The sequence below is a fragment of the Malus sylvestris genome, chromosome 13 (assembly GCF_916048215.2).
Source record: "Malus sylvestris chromosome 13, drMalSylv7.2, whole genome shotgun sequence".
NCBI classification, from domain to species: domain Eukaryota; kingdom Viridiplantae; phylum Streptophyta; class Magnoliopsida; order Rosales; family Rosaceae; genus Malus; species Malus sylvestris.
In genome coordinates, this window is record NC_062272.1 from 34,704,209 (window position 1) to 34,720,287 (window position 16,079).

The window sequence follows — 16,079 nt, forward strand, 5'->3', positions numbered from 1 at the left end:
TGTACTCACCCAAAATTTAGATGCGATTTGAATCTTGGGTCAGTAGTTCGAAAAGAAAGGAGAGAGGAGACTGGTGAAAAGATGGGCATCATTGAGAGAGAAAGGGTTGCCGCCGGTGAGGTGGGTTGTTATGGGGTGAATGTATCGCTAGGGTTCTTCAAGAGAGAGGAGAGAGAGATAATCAGAAAATGGAAGGAAATAACTCATTTATATACGAGAGCAATTAGGTCATTTTCAATGGTAGAAAAAATCCTATTTCTATCCCAAAATTAAGAAAAATGCCTATTTTTACCCATTTTCCTATAATATATATGTACGTGAAACACAAGCGAACCGAAATGAAATTTGTGCTTCTCCGACAGGCTATGTGGTGGGAGCAACACTTCCGGTTGGAATGGAATGATATTGTATAATACTCTTATGTTTGTATCGTCACTCACAAGCTTCCGTTTCCTCCTCGTCTCTAAGATCCCTCTCTATCTGCATGCGACTGCTCTTATTCGAATTTCGCTTTCTACAAAAGCCTGCGTGATTGATTCTCTCTCGCGTTCCACCTCCCAATCCGAAGATCTGCGTCTGTAAGAACAATTCCAACCCCGATGTCCTTTTTCCTGAGAAAATTCCCACAAAATTTCCCATATTTTCCCAGAAATTTACCATGTTCAGCTGCTGTGCTTTGCTCTGCGATGGTTTCTAGGGTTTTCTCGTGTTGAAGCTCTTGTATGTGTTTGCTTAATTTCCTTTTGTAGCTCAACCTCGTGTATTTATTTTGCACCTGTCGCTGTCAGATCTCCATTTCTTAGTGTTTTTTTATTTATGCAACTTTAAATTTTTTTCATTGGAGGGAGTCTGTTCGTGTTGTTTCGTATCTCAATTGCCTCTTTTTCTTGTTTGAGAATCTGAATTTGGATACTTGGTTTAGATTTTGATTTGTTCCGAAAGGAGTTGGCATTTATTGGGATGTTTGGTATCTTAGCTATTTTTAAGTGTAAATTTTAGGGGTTGTGATTCTTATAGATGGACAAGGACAAGTCCCATGCCCATGGTGGAGGTTTCCCACCCCCATCAGGCAGGTACTCGAGTTTCTTGCCAACTGGAGCTGCTTTCAATGTGAAACCTGAGCCATCCTCTTCATCGTCGTTTCCTCCGCTGGCCTCGGGTGCTAGTGCAGACTCTGGTCACTTTAGCCATGATATTAGCAGAATGCCAGATAACCCACCTAGGAAATTGGGTCATAGGCGTGCCCATTCGGAAATCTTGACCCTTCCAGATGATATTAGCTTTGATAGTGACCTTGGTGTTGTGGGTGGTGCGGATGACCCTTCATTTTCGGATGAGACTGAGGAAGACTTGTTCTCTGTGTACCTTGATATGGAAAAGTTCAATTCATCATCTGCTACATCATCCTTTCAGTTCGGGGAGCCATCATCTTCTGCAGCAGCACCTGCTCCAGTAATAGCACCAGTATCAAGAGCACCCACCTCATCCGCGGAGAATATTGCCATTGGTTCCAATGAGAGACTCAGAGTTAGGCACCAACATAGCCAGTCAATGGATGGGTCGTCAACCATCAAACCGGAGATGCTGGTCTCCAGTTCAGAAGATATCAGTGCAGCTGATTCCAAGAAATCCCTGTCAGCTGCTAAGCTTGCTGAGCTTGCCCTGATTGATCCAAAACGTGCAAAGAGGTATTAATTCTTGAGTAATCATATATAATGTTACTCTTAACTAGGAATTCAGCTGTTAGTAATTTTTGGTAGCAAACTTGAGTTGATAGTACTTTGAATTGCTATTGCTTTTGCATGTAATTTTAACATGTGTTCAAGCCTAGGTAGTCATTTTTTAAAATCCTACTATATTAGAATACTTAATTGTTAGCCTCTTAATAAACGTAGTTTATTGTTAAGTTTTGTCTATGAGTCTACTTTTCCTTTATTGATAGCAGTAGTGTTTCATATGCAAGGACACATGTTTATTCTCTGTGTATCCAGACACATGTGGCATGGATTAAGGATTATGGTGTTCTAAAATTATTAGCGTTTGTAATTCCAGACAATAGTCTGTGTTTTTTGTTTTGAGTTCATGCAATGTTTTCTTTATGGTTTGCAGTCAAAGTTCTTAGCTTTTTAAGAATCCATTCAAGGTTGTTATTTTAGTGTATCAGTGGTGAATAACTTTGTACTTATTGCATAGCAGCTCCAAATAATTTGATGTATGAGGTGTTTGACATTGGTTTACAGCCAGATGTGATAGACAATGCATTTCCTAGTTCTCGTCCTAATTGACTTATACCCTGCTTTTATTTTTTAAATGTTAAGTTGCTTTCAAGTTCTAATGTACCAGGTTTCTGTGTTGCTCATTTTTTACGTAATAGTCATTTACTCTCCTAATTGGACTACAATAAATTAATTGGGTCCCTTAAGATGCGTTCTTGTTAGAATTGGTATTACTTTGATCGAGTTCAATAGAAATATTGTTGTTCAAACCAATTGCTCAAGTGGTTGTGGACCATAGTTCATGACATGTAGCAGTATCATTCAATATATATTACTCTTTCTTTGAAAATTGTCTGGGATGAAAATTTTGTGAATCATATATTATACTCACATTACCCAAGGGTAAGATTATCTGATGACTTCATCTCATCATATTGTCTGGTTCATATCTAGAAGTACGCCCCTTATGATTCTGTCTCTTCAGTCTTCATATAGACTGATTTTTAAGGCAATGGAGTTGGTCTTTCAAGAATCATGTCTAGATAGTATTAGGTGGTAAGGGTGGTTTGTTTTCCTTTTTTCTGTTCTTGCCCCTGTGACATCTTGTTACCCTTGAAGTGGATCTGATTTTCTTTGGTGCTTTCTAGTTTTTACCCATCTTCATTTTCCCTTCTTAAATGAAAATAAAAGAGTTGGTTGCTCCCTTGTTTTGCATGTTGCTTCAACCATCATGTGTAATATTTTACGTGTGGTTGACATGCATTAGGATCTGGGCAAATAGGCAGTCAGCTGCAAGGTCAAAGGAAAGGAAAATGCGATATATTGCTGAGCTTGAACAGAAAGTCCAGACGTTGCAAACAGAAGCAACTTCCTTGTCTGCTCAATTGACTCTCTTGCAGGTAAATTTCATCGGCTTAACCCAGTCCTTTATTAGACCAGGTTCTCTTCATTGGACTGCTTAAATGACTCTTAGCTTATGATTTCCCTTTGTTTTCACTGCATTAGTCACATGGCTGTTTTATCTAGCTTACATAATGAGGATATAAGTTGATTATTCTTATGAATTTTTGTTATGAGCAGAGAGATACAAATGGTCTGACTGCTGAGAACAGTGAACTGAAACTGCGGTTGCAGACAATGGAGCAACAGGTTCATTTGCAAGATGGTGAACCCCTTCTTCCTTTCATGATTAGAATTCTTTATAGCTACTATTGTTCTTTAACTATGTTATGGAGCACTAAAAAGATGGATAGAATATTTCTTAGTATCTATCCTGGAAGGAACTCCGCCTATGTCTTACATGGCCGGTCCCAAGCCCGGATAAAGGAGGAGGGGGAGGGCGTCAGGTAGTCGACAGCCGGCACTCCATGATCACGTCGAATCCTTATGAAAATGAATCCAGAACAAAATCGCGCTAAAGCTAGGGCGTCACCCGTAAGTGGCGCGCTGTGTGGCCTGAGCACAGTGATAAGTGAGCAAGGGTCGCTGTATCTCCATCGGCACCCGGATGCAGTGTTAAATGAGCAAGGGGGCCATAGAAACTTCTTTTCGAACGACTCCACTCAAAGTTGTTTGGGAGCATATGCTCCTATCAACTTTACCCGGGACACACAAAAGAAGTACTTTGATCCTATTAGACGGGGGAGGGTGAAGAAGCTAGGACAGAAGGGTAGAGTTCAAGAGAGCAAAATGCGTTTAGGAACGTGGAATATAGGAACCTTAACGGGAAAATCTATGGAAGTAGTGGAAGTTATGGTGAGGAGAAGGATAAATATTATGTGCCTACAAGAAACTAAGTGGGTTGGTAGTAAGGCAAAGGATCTAGAAAACTCAGGGTTTAAACTTTGGTATTCGGGCACAAATAGAACGAGAAACGGTGTTGGCATAATCGTGGACAAGACCTTGGTACAAGATGTTGTAGATGTCAAGAGGGTAGGAGATAGAATCATGGCAATCAAGATTGTAATAGGACAAGAACTTATCAATGTGATTAGTGCGTACGCACCTCAAGTAGGGTTGGATACGAGTTCGAAGGAGAAATTTTGGGAAGATCTTGGAGACTTGGTGCAAGGAATTGCTCAGACGGAGAAGTTATTTATAGGAGGAGATTTAAATGGACACGTGGGCAGGGAGACAGGCAACTATGGAGGTTTTCATGGTGGCCATGGTTTTGGGGAGAGAAACGAGGATGGGGAAGCTATCTTGGATTTTGCAATGGCATATGATCTCTTCTTAGCCAACACCTTCTTTAAGAAGAGAGAAGAACATGTGATCACCTACAAGAGTGGGTCGTCAAAAACACAAATAGATTTTCTTCTAATGAGGAAAGGGGATCGTATAACTTGTAAGGATTGCAAAGTTATACCAGGAGAGAGCGTGGCTAATCAACATCGCTTGTTGGTGATGGATGTACATATCAAAAGAGTAAGACAAAAGAACAAGACTTGGAAGTGCCCAAGGACTAGATGGTGGAATCTAAAAGAAGAAAAACAAGCCATTTTCAAAGAGAAGGTAATCACCCAATGTGTGTGGGATAGAGAGGGGGAAGCTAGCCAAATGTGGGATTCCATGGCTAGTTGTATCCGAAAAGTAGCAAAAGAGGTATTAGGAGAGTCCAAGGGCTTTGCCCCACACCAAAAGGAATCTTGGTGGTGGAATGAGGAGGTACAAACAAAGGTGAAGGCTAAGAAGGAATGTTGTAAAGCCTTATACAAGGAGAGGACTGATGAAAATGGTGAAAGGTATAGAAAAGCGAAGCAAGAGGCGAAGAAAGCTGTCAGAGAAGCTAAGTTAGCGGCTTACGACGATATGTATAAACGACTAGATACCAAAGAAGGAGAGTTGGATATCTATAAACTATCTAGAGCAAGGGAAAAGAAGACAAGGGACCTAAACCAAGTGAGGTGCATCAAGGATGAGGATGGAAAGGTTCTTGCTACAGAGAACGCGGTTAAAGACAGATGGAGAGGTTATTTTCATAATCTTTTCAATGAAGGACATGAAATGAGTGCTTCTTTAGGGGAGTTGAGTAACTCAGAAGAGTGTAGAAACTACTCTTTTTATCGTCGAATCCGGAAGGAAGAAGTGGTTGTAGCTTTGAAGAAGATGAAGCATAAAAAAGCAATAGGCCCAGACGATATACCAATCGAAGTGTGGAAACTTTTGGGAGAGACAGGTATAACATGGCTCACTGACCTTTTCAATAGGATTTTGAAAACGAAGAAGATGCCAAATGAGTGGCGAATGAGCACTTTGGTGCCTATCTACAAGAATAAGGGCGACGTACAAAATTGCATGAACTATAGGGGTATTAAGCTAATGAGTCATACAATGAAGCTCTGGGAGAGAGTCATTGAGCATAGATTGAGGCAAGAGACACGGGTTTCGGACAACCAATTCGGGTTTATGCCAGGGCGCTCAACCATGGAGGCAATCTATCTCTTACGAAGATTGATGGAAAGATATAGAGATGGGAAAAAGGATTTACACATGGTCTTTATAGATTTGGAAAAAGCGTATGATAGGGTCCCAAGAGACATTCTTTGGAGGATTTTAGAGAAGAAAGGAGTACGAGTAGCATATATCCAAGCTATAAAGGATATGTATGAAGGAGCAAAGACTGCCGTAAGAACTCATGAAGGACAAACCGAAAGCTTTCCCATAACTGTAGGATTACACCAAGGCTCATCCTTAAATCCTTACCTTTTTGCGTTGGTAATGGATGAGTTAACACGACATATTCAAGATGATATTCCTTGGTGTATGCTTTTCGCAGACGATACAGTGTTGATAGATGAAACTCAGGAAGGGGTAAATACAAAGCTTAACCTTTGGAGAGAAGTGTTGGAATCTAAAGGTCTTCGCCTAAGCCGATCAAAGACAGAATATATGGAGTGCAAGTTCAGTGCAAATGGAGGCCAAAACGAGTTAGGGGTGAGGATCGGAGATCAAGAAATACCAAAGAGCGACCGTTTTCGTTACCTAGGATCTATCTTGCAAAAGAACGGAGAATTAGATGGAGATCTCAACCATAGAATACAAGCTGGATGGATGAAGTGGAAGAGTGCATCCGGCGTGTTGTGTGACCGCCGTATGCCACTGAAGCTCAAGGGAAAATTTTATAGGACGGCAATAAGGCCGGCGATGCTGTATGGCACAGAATGTTGGGCGGTGAAACATCAACACGTACACAAAATGGGTGTAGCGGAGATGAGGATGCTTCGTTGGATGTGTGGGCACACGAGAAAGGATAAGATTAGGAATGAGGATATCCGGGATAAAGTAGGAGTAGCCGAAATTGAAGGAAAGATGAGAGAAAATCGGTTACGGTGGTTTGGACATGTGCAAAGAAGGCCTACTGACGTTCCGATTAGAAGATGCGACTATGGGACAGAGGTTCAGGGCCGAAGGGGTAGAGGAAGACCTAGGAAAACTTTGGAAGAGACTCTAAGAAAAGACTTAGAGTACTTGGATCTAACGAAGGACATGACACAGGATCGAGCACAATGGCGTTCTAAGATTCATATAGCCGATCCCACTCAGTGACTTGGATTTTTCAAGTCTCCAACCGAGAAGTTTTCCTCACTCGGGAAATTAAGGGAACACTACCCCAACCTACATGCTCCACTCAGAAAGCTTCAACATACAAGCTTTAACAAAAGAAAATTCAAAGAACTTAGCGAAGAAGGCTTTGGTGTATTTAACACAATACGTTGAAATGAAGGAAAGCTTATTTATTGATATCCCCGATAAGCTACAAATATGTACATATACATGAGTCAAAATAAGCACACAAGAGGGAGCCTTCACAAAGGTTGCTTAGGAGAAGTCTCAGCAGTCGGTAGAGCCCCAGAAAGAGAAGGCACCGGAGGGGGATCATTTGGAGCCTCAGTACTGGACAGAACCCTAGAAGGAGGAGGCATCAGAGGTTGATCATTTGGAGCTTCATTACGCGGTACAGCCCCAGAAGACGAAGGCAATAAATGCCTTTGGAACAAACCCACAAATCTCTGATGATCAAGTAAAACCTGACCATCAGTTTCCTTCATCTGGTCAAGCTTCCTCCTCATGTTTGTAGCATAGTCATGTGCGAGCCGGTGCAACTGTTTATTCTCATGCTTGAGCCCTCTAATCTCCTGTTTGAGACTCATCACTTCAGCCGCCAATGATTCAACTTGGCGGGTTCGAGCAAATAGGCGTTGGGCCATATTAGACACAGAACCTGCACACTGAACACTGAGAGCCAGCGAATCCTTAACAGCTAACTCATCAGACCGTTTGGAAAGTAGTCTGTTATCTTTGGGAGTGAGAAGGTTCCTGGCCACCACCGCAGCGGTCATATCATTCTTCATCACGGAATCCCCAACGGTAAGAGGACCAGTAGGGGAGACGAAGGATGGGCGCCATATGTTGTCTGGAGAAGGCGGGGCTGCCTCTTCAACAAGGTTCAAGTCAAAACGACGGTCGGAGGGGCCAAACATTTTCAAAGGTGTTGAAGAGAGAAGAGGTCGGACAAATCAAGATCTTAGAAGTGCAAGAATGAAGCTTCTACTGGTGGAGATTCAAGTGTGCTTTGGAACTTAATGCCAGCCCCTATAAAAATCTGCACTCGACGAAGCTTCAGAAATCGAAGAGGCGCCTGCTCAGAAATCGAAGAGGCGTTTGCTTTCTCAAAAGCTGGGCTGCTTAGAGATCACGAGGGTTGATCTCAGAAATCGAAGAGGCGTTTGCTTTCTCAAAAGTTGGGCTGCTCAAAGACCACGAAGGCCGATCTCAAAAATCGAAGAGGCGCTCGCTTTCTCAAAAGCTGGGCTCCCCAGAGACCACGAGGGCCGATATCAGAAATCGAAGAGGCACCTACTTTTCCAGCCTTTTCCAGCCTTGTCAGCACCTGTCACACGCACACTCAGTTTTGCGGAAATTATGGGCATTCTGTCAAAGACTTCTGGGGAAGTAGAAAACATATGAATCTTACTGTTCAATCACCCACTTCCCACACGCAACAATAGCTCATGGGTACCACAGATAACTTTGCCAAAGTTCTCTGCCAAAGTTGAGCACGTGAAGCTTGCAGCTCCCACTACATCGCTCTGACCAAGAAGGGTAAAAGAATAGCAAAGAAACAGCACTAACAAAGTTTAGACCCATAAATTTTGAAGGTCTAGCTACCATATTATTACCCACAAGGGTAAAGGAACAGTACCACTGCTGGATAATTGGAAAGTCCCTGTGTGTCAACCTCTGTGCTTCGTGGCAAGGTAGACTAGCAAACATGCCCAACCTTTACTCACATTCGAGAAAACACTCCCAACAAGATTGCTTGCTCCAAAATCGAAGAGGCACCGCCCTCCGAATCTCGAGAGCCAGACTCCCAACATGATTACTTTCTCAAAAATCGAAGAGACACTGCTCCCCGAATCTCGAGAGCCAGACCCCCAGCATGATTGCTTTTTCAAAAATCGATGAGGCATCGTTCTCCGAATCAATCGAAGAGGCGCTCGCTTTCTCAAAAGCTGGGCTGCTCAGAGACCACGAGGGCCGATCTCAGAAATCGAAGAGGCACCTACTTTTCTAGCCTTGTCAGCACCTGTCACACGCACACTCAGCTTTGCAGAAATTATGGGCATTCTGTCGAAGACTTCTGGTGAAGTAGAAAGCACATGAATCTTACTGTTCAATCACCCACTTCCCACACGCAACAATAGCTCATGGGTACCACAAATAACTTTGCCAAAGTTCTCTGCCAAAGTTGAGCACGTGAAGCTTGCAGCTCCCACTACATCGCTCTGACCAAGAAAGGTAAAAGAATAGCAAAGAAATAGCACTAACAAAAGTTTAGACACATAAATTTTGAAGGTCTAGCTACCATATTATTACCCACAACTGTAAAGGAACAGTACCACTGCTGGATAATTGGAAAGTCCCTGTGTGTCAACCTCTGTGCTTCGTGGCAAGGTAGACTAGCAAACATGCCCAACCTTTACTCACATTCGAGAAAACACTCCCAATAAGATTGCTTGCTCCAAAATCGAAGAGGCACCGTCCTCCGAATCTCGAGAGCCAGACTCCCAACATGACTACTTTCTCAAAATCGAAGAGAGGGTAAAGGAACAGTACCATTGCTGGATAATTGGAAAGTCCCTGTGTGTCAACCTTTGTGCTTCGTGGCAAGGTAGACTAGCAAACATGCCCAACCTTTACTCACATTCGAGACAACACTCCCAACAAGATTGCTTGCTCCAAAATCGAAGAGGCACCGCCCTCCGAATCTCGAGAGCCAGACTCCCAACATGATTACTTCCTCAAAAATCGAAGAGACACTGCTCTCCGAATCTCGAGAGTCATACCCCCAGCATGATTGCTTTCTCAAAAATCGAAGAGGCATCGTTCTCCGAATCTCGAGAGCCAGATACCACAGACCACTTTTTCAAAGTGCTCTGACAGAGTTAAAACATGTGAAACTGGCAGCTCCCACTACCGTGCTATGACCAAGCAGGGTAAAGGAATAGCATTACTACTTGTTGTTAGGGAGACTCCTATATATGTCGACCTCCATCCCCAACGGACAGGCAGACCTGCAAAAATGCTCAACCCTTCATCATATCTGAGAGGGCACTCCCAACGAAGCCTTTCGAAATATTCAGCTTTCTTTCCCCCCGATAATACCTCTGCAAACAAGCTATACTAGAGCAAGAATATCTCATATCATCAGGGTTAAAAGCAAGAGTATCCCATATCATGCTTTTTCCCTGTCTTTTCTTTTGGCCTTGTTTTTACCTGCAAGACAAGGAGAAAGAGAGCAATCAGTCAGCACTTCGAATCAAGCTTCCAGCCAAGAACTGACTGCCTGGAACTCCTTACCTGATTACTTACCTGGCATTGCTCTCGAGTACTCATCTTCAACATCTTATGTTTCCAGGGAAGATTCCGCATCTGCTTGAGGAACAGATAGGGCAAGTGCGAAGGATACAAGGAAGCATGTGGAGACAAGCGTAACAGCACACGTGCCGATACATTCATTACTCTGTCAAAAGCAAAAGTATCCCATATCAGCAGGGTGGAACGTACTCTAGATTTGATGGACTTGTTTTGACCCTCAAATTCTTCAGTCGGCCTTATACTCTGGAGAAAACCAGAAAACCCTCCAGCTCAGTTCAAGAATAAGCCTGTGGAAAGTTACTTCTTCAAAAGCAAAAGTATCTCATATCATCTCTTCTCATTTTTCTTCTCTTTATCCTTCATGCTGCTGCAAGATGGGGAGAAGGTGAACAATCAGTCGGAGCTCTGATTGCTTACCTTGTCTGTCACCTCTTTCCGCAGACCCCCTAGCTCGGCGACTTGGGGGACTCCTACTACATGGTTTGTATCGCGCTTGACCAAGCCTGAAACTACAAGTAAGCTTCAAGTGAAATTGATACATTACCTTGTGCATCTCCACCAGTTAAAGATACCACCCCTGGATGGAGGAAGAGTACTTCCAGAGAAGATGCCACATCTACCTATGAGACAGATAAGGCAAGTCAAGACGACACCACACTCCGATACTTAGAAGTTTCGTGATTACGAGATCATTCTCCCACAATATTTCCTAATGTCATTTGTACTAAATCATTCACTTGTACTCACTAAATGAGAGCTTGAACCTATGTACTTGTGTAAACCCTTCACAATTAATGAGAACTCTTCTATTCCGTGGACGTAGCCAATCTAGGTGAACCACGTACATCTTGTGTTTGCTTTCCTATCTCTATCCATTTATATACTTATCCACACTAATGACCGGAGCAATCTAGCGAAAATCACAAAAAACGATCGTTTTCGCTACCTAGGATCTATCTTGCAAGAGAACGGAGAATTAGATAGAGATCTCAACCATAGAATACGAGCTGGATGGAAAGAGTGCATCCGGCGTGTTGTGTGACCGTCGTAGGCCACTGAAGCTCAAGGGAAAATTTTATAGGACGGCAATAAGGCTAGCGATGTTGTATGGCACAGAATGTTGGGTGGTGAAGCATCAACACGTACACAAAATGGGTGTAGCGGAGATGAGGATGCTTCGTGGGATGTGTGGGCACACGAGAAAGGATAAGATTGGGAATGAGGATATCCGAGGTAAAGTAGGAGTAGCCGAAATTGTAGGAAAGATGAGAGAAAATCGGCTCCGGTGATTTTGAACATGTGCAAAGAAGGCCGACTGACGCTCCGGTTCGAAGATGTGACTACGGGACAGAAGTTCAGGGCCGAAGGGGTAGAGGAAGACCTAGGACAACTTTGGAAGAGACTCTAAGAAAAGACTTAGAGTACTTGGATCTAACGGAGGACATGACACAAAACCGAGCGCAATGGCGTTCTAGGATTCATATAGCCGACCCCACTTAGTGGGAAAAGGCTTTGTTGTTGTTGTTGTTGTTGTAGTATTTCTTTCCTTATCATTGTCATCTGTCTTCTTCTTTTTATAGTAATGACTAATGTATAGAAACAAGAAAAGCCAGATGTCTTAATTTTATTGAATTGTCTGGTCATTGGCTGAAAGGAAGAATTGAGCATGATATAAGCACACTGACACACTGAAAGGAAGAATTGAGCATGATTCAAGCACGCTTACATGTAGTACAAAGTGGACGATCCAATAAGTAGATGCTAACATATATATACTTGATTTCTGTTGGAGATTAGAATCCAAGATGGCAGTTCACAAGATGCCATAAGTGATTTTGGCAGACATTGTTTCCTCTTGTTAACTCAGAATAAAAATTGGTTGCTAATTCTGATTTTTGTCTATGATGATTTTTTTCTGCATGTACTTTTACCAAATACCTAATTTCTGATAGTCTACGATATAAGATTCTGCAAACGAACTTTGGTTCCTTGACATTTCCTATTGCATAATGAGTTTATGATTTTGTGGTTTATTCAACTTATCCAGAAGGTACTAAAATTAAGTAGAATGATTCTTTGTTTGTATATTTTCATTTTGGTTTAGTGTTTGTAAATTTATATTTGCATGAATTGAGCATCTTTATGATGAATGCTTTGTTTGAGGGGTTTACATGTTTGATGCTTTTATTACTGAGCTGGAAATGTATAATTGCATTGACCATTTTACTGCTTGTCTATCAAATCTATCAAATTGATTACATTTTTGTTCTTAGTCCCCTTATTTGCTTCTATGACGTAGCCTGTGTACAGTCATTGGATCTAGTTTCGTGGCTTGTATAAGCTGTTCTGGTCCTGCCTCCACCACCGATATGGGCAAGAAAGATTTACCTTGAATTTATGCTCGTTTACAATGTTCTAGTAGCCATAAACATGTTTTTTGTGTTGTAGCATTGAACGATGCACTGAAAGAGGAAATTCAGCATCTGAAAGTTGTTACTGGCCAAGCTATGCCAAATGGTGGACCTATGATGAACTACGCTTGTTTTGGCGGGGCGGGCCAGCAGCAATTCTATCCAACCAATCAAGCTATGCACACCCTTCTAACTGCACAGCAGTTTCAACAGCTCCAGATTCATTCTCAGAAACAGCAGCACCAATTTCAGCAGCATCAACTCCATCAACTTCAGCAGCAACGGATGCAGCAGCAGCTTCAGCAACAGCAACAGCAACAACAACAAAGTGGGGACTTGAAACTAGGAGGATCCGTGCCTTCGCCAAGCCAGAAAGAGAATACATCAGAGGTCAACCAATCTGTAACGAAGGATTGTTGAGAAGTGTTTTCCAGTTAGCATTTGTTTGTAGTCAGTTGTATACTTATCATTTTAGATGTAGATCGAATTATCATAGTTGTAGCACCTTGTGATTTGTGTTTTGTTCTGGGTATTTACGGTGGATTTAGATTATGAAGATTTGTTTACTGAATATTAGAATGTGTAGTCGTTGATTTATCCTTTGTAATCCCATAGCTATTGCCCTCCGTTGAAATAGGATGCAATCAAGAGTGGTGGATAGTGTGATGATCTTGTCATGTCAAACCACACAATACTGTAAGCGCTCTAGGGTGCCTGCAAGATATGTTTTTAAATATCTCTATACAATTACAACCTGTCTTTGCTCAATGGATTACGTCTTCAAATACCGGTATACAATTACAACATGTCTTTGCTTAATGGACTAAGTTTACGATTTGTAAACCAGTTGGATTTGATAACTCCCAACATTTAAATTCAAGGAAGAAATGTAGTTTTGTAAGAGTTGAGTTTAGAAGATGAATTAGTCATTTTTTTTTTTTGACCAAGTCAAGGGTATCCCAAAGGCTTCCTAGGCCCAAGGACTAATCCCTCCGGCGCATGTGAAATGCTCCAACTGTGCATTGCAGCACAGTGCCTGGCCACTTTGACAGCTTCGGGGTTCGAACCTAGGCTGGGGAGCAAAGGCAAGAACCACTAGACCACTTGCAATGGTTGAAGATGAATTAGTCATTGATGAGTAGATTTTAAATTATATATTTTACCCTAATCTTAGTATATTTTGATTAATATTTTGGAAGAATTTTGATACTTTGAATTGTATTTTCAATATAGGACTTTCGACTTCCTCTTGAGCAAAACAGGATCAAATGGACGAATTTTGAAGTAATTCCAGTTGGAGGACGTTCGTGAGTCACTTAGCTTAATCATATCAAAATTTGGGATTTTTCCACCAAGCGGTTATTTTCTGGCGATAAAATAAAGGAGCGATGCGCAGTGCTGGAAAATGACATTTTTGGGCTTAAATTGCGTTTTTGGAGCCCAAGATGACCTCGGATGGGTTCGTGGCCTTCTGGAGAAGTGTTTAGAATATTCCAAACATTAAATCCAGCTATACTGGGCCAGTTTTAGAGCAGCTTATGGGTCCAAAACGTGGCTGTTCAGATTTTGGACGAATTTTACCATTTTAATTTAGGGTTATGTTTCTTTTTTTTTTATGGGGATTAGGTTTTGTGTGGTGGCTTAGCAAATATATTGCTTAGCCGTCTACAGTTTTTGAGGACGCTTTATTTTATGCAATTTTGGAGACAGAGAGAAGTGCTAGGGTTTTGGAGATTTTCTACTTGAAGGTGTTTTCAATCCTTTTCTTAATAATATTTTCTATGATTTCAATTATGAATATGTGTAACTAATTTCTTTTGCTAGGGCGAAGCCTTGAGCCTTAGCATGAATATGTGATTTTTATTTAATTGCTTCTGATTCATTGCATGCATACTTTGAATTGTTAATCACCGGGATAAAAACTATCTAATTGTCTTAATGCCTGATCACCATTAGGATCTTTAGAAAAGTAATTTGTTGCAATTTTGGTCGGAAGGTTCCCTGAAATTGACACTGGCTTCTTGTGATTAATAATTGTAATTTCACTTAGGATGAATACCACGTCTTAAGGGTTGCATGGTTTTTCAAAGGATTTTCATAAAGCATAATGAGTCTTTCATGTTCAGATTTGATCCGAACGTCCAGACGGGTTGCATGTTAGATATACGTTCTATGTTAGAGGTTCCAAGTAGAATATGAATTAGGAAAATCTAACTTTCAAAGTGGCATGTGTTGAAATCATAAGTAATTGGTAAAAATTCATATGATTGCTAGGTGATGGTGGAACCCTAGTGCTTTCTTAATTTGATTTCTCCCAAAACAGTTTTTTTTTCCTCTATTTTCAATATTGCAGATTGTCTTATTTTTATTAATTAAATTCGTTTTTATTTTAAGTAGGTTATAAAATCAATCACCTCAATTTCTACTTTACAATAATTAATTGAAATTTGGTTTGTTTCGAATGATTTAATAATCCGAGTGGAGAATGACCTTGCGAGATCCGTTTATACTACAACAACCTTGTGATTCTTGCAAGTATAATAGGAGTTTTTAGCCCATTCACATGAGTAGTAAAATCCCTATCAAGAAAATGGCGCCGTTGCCGAGGATTATTTAAAATAATTCCTACTGATCAAATTTTCAATTAGTTACTATTTCCGTTTATACATATAAAAAAAAATTTAATTGTCGTTTTTATTTTATTTTTCACAGATTACAGCAGTACAATGCAGATTACAAAGATAATCTGTGCATGGTCAGCACCCATTCAACAGTGCAGAAATTGATTCCATTTGATCCAAAACTTGAGCAAATTGTACGGAGAGGACACCGGGAGCAAAATTTGCAGTGGGTTCCGTCACTACAGGAGACTTTTCTGCAACCTTCATTTTCTGGGGACCTGCACAATAAAGAAAAAATGGCATTTGTAATTCCAGAGGCAGGTCAGCCTTTGGGTGAATCTTTAACAGCCCATACCACAAATATACCAAGTAGCATTACTTATCCGGCAGTGGAGGAATGGTCTACATTTGAAATAAAGCAGCACATGTTGAATATTCTACCTACATTTCATGGGTTATCATCTGACGATCCAAACATGCATATTACATAATTTTTAATGGGATGCAAAAATATTTTGGTAAGGGGATTCTCAACCAAATCTATTAAGCTGCGTTTGTTTCCATACACTCTAAAAGATCAAGCAAGAAGATGGCTCCTCACACTCTCGTCTGGTAGCATTAGTACTTGGGCCCAACTTAGTGAAAATTTTTTAAACAAGTATTATCCTGCTTCAAAGATTCTTGACATGAGAACTCAGATTTTATCTTTTGCCCAAAAGCCAAATGAGGAGTTTCATGATGCGTGGGAGCGGTTCAAAGAGTTGATTAGAAAATGTCCACATTCGGGTATTAACACTACTGATCAATTGCATATATTTTTCAGAGGGTTGAATATGACTACAAAAACTCTTGTCAACGCTTCATGTGGAGGTTCGTAGAAAGATAAAAATGCACAGGAGGCTTGTTTGTTATTTGAAAAAATGGCAGCAGATACACAACAGTGGGCAGTTGAG

The 16,079-nt window shown here is 41.1% G+C and overlaps 2 protein-coding genes, 1 long non-coding RNA gene and 1 other non-coding gene across 4 annotated transcripts; 3 read left to right on the forward strand and 1 right to left on the reverse strand.

Moving 5' to 3' along the window:
- The first annotated feature begins 267 nt into the window (after positions 1-267).
- On the forward strand, positions 268-13,076 carry LOC126595992 (probable transcription factor PosF21). The gene is made up of 4 exons (XM_050262411.1): positions 268-1,688; positions 2,983-3,115; positions 3,297-3,381; positions 12,543-13,076. Exons 1-4 carry the CDS (start codon positions 1,018-1,020, stop codon positions 12,923-12,925), a joined length of 1,272 nt encoding a protein of 423 aa, XP_050118368.1. The 5' UTR covers positions 268-1,017; the 3' UTR covers positions 12,926-13,076.
- Positions 3,391-5,017, forward strand: LOC126595991 (uncharacterized). The gene is made up of 2 exons (XM_050262409.1): positions 3,391-4,892; positions 4,969-5,017. The coding sequence occupies exons 1-2, from the start codon at positions 3,603-3,605 to the stop codon at positions 5,008-5,010; spliced, it is 1,332 nt and encodes a 443-aa protein (XP_050118366.1). The 5' UTR covers positions 3,391-3,602; the 3' UTR covers positions 5,011-5,017.
- On the forward strand, positions 7,870-10,938 carry LOC126595994 (uncharacterized). Its single transcript, XR_007613796.1, has 2 exons — positions 7,870-8,254; positions 8,952-10,938. It is a non-coding gene; the product is annotated as an uncharacterized LOC126595994 (long non-coding RNA).
- Positions 13,077-15,809: 2,733 nt separating the features above from the next.
- On the reverse strand, positions 15,810-15,914 carry LOC126598252 (small nucleolar RNA R71). The gene has a single exon (XR_007614765.1). It is a non-coding gene; the product is annotated as a small nucleolar RNA R71 (small nucleolar RNA).
- Between the last annotated feature and the right edge of the window lie 165 nt (positions 15,915-16,079).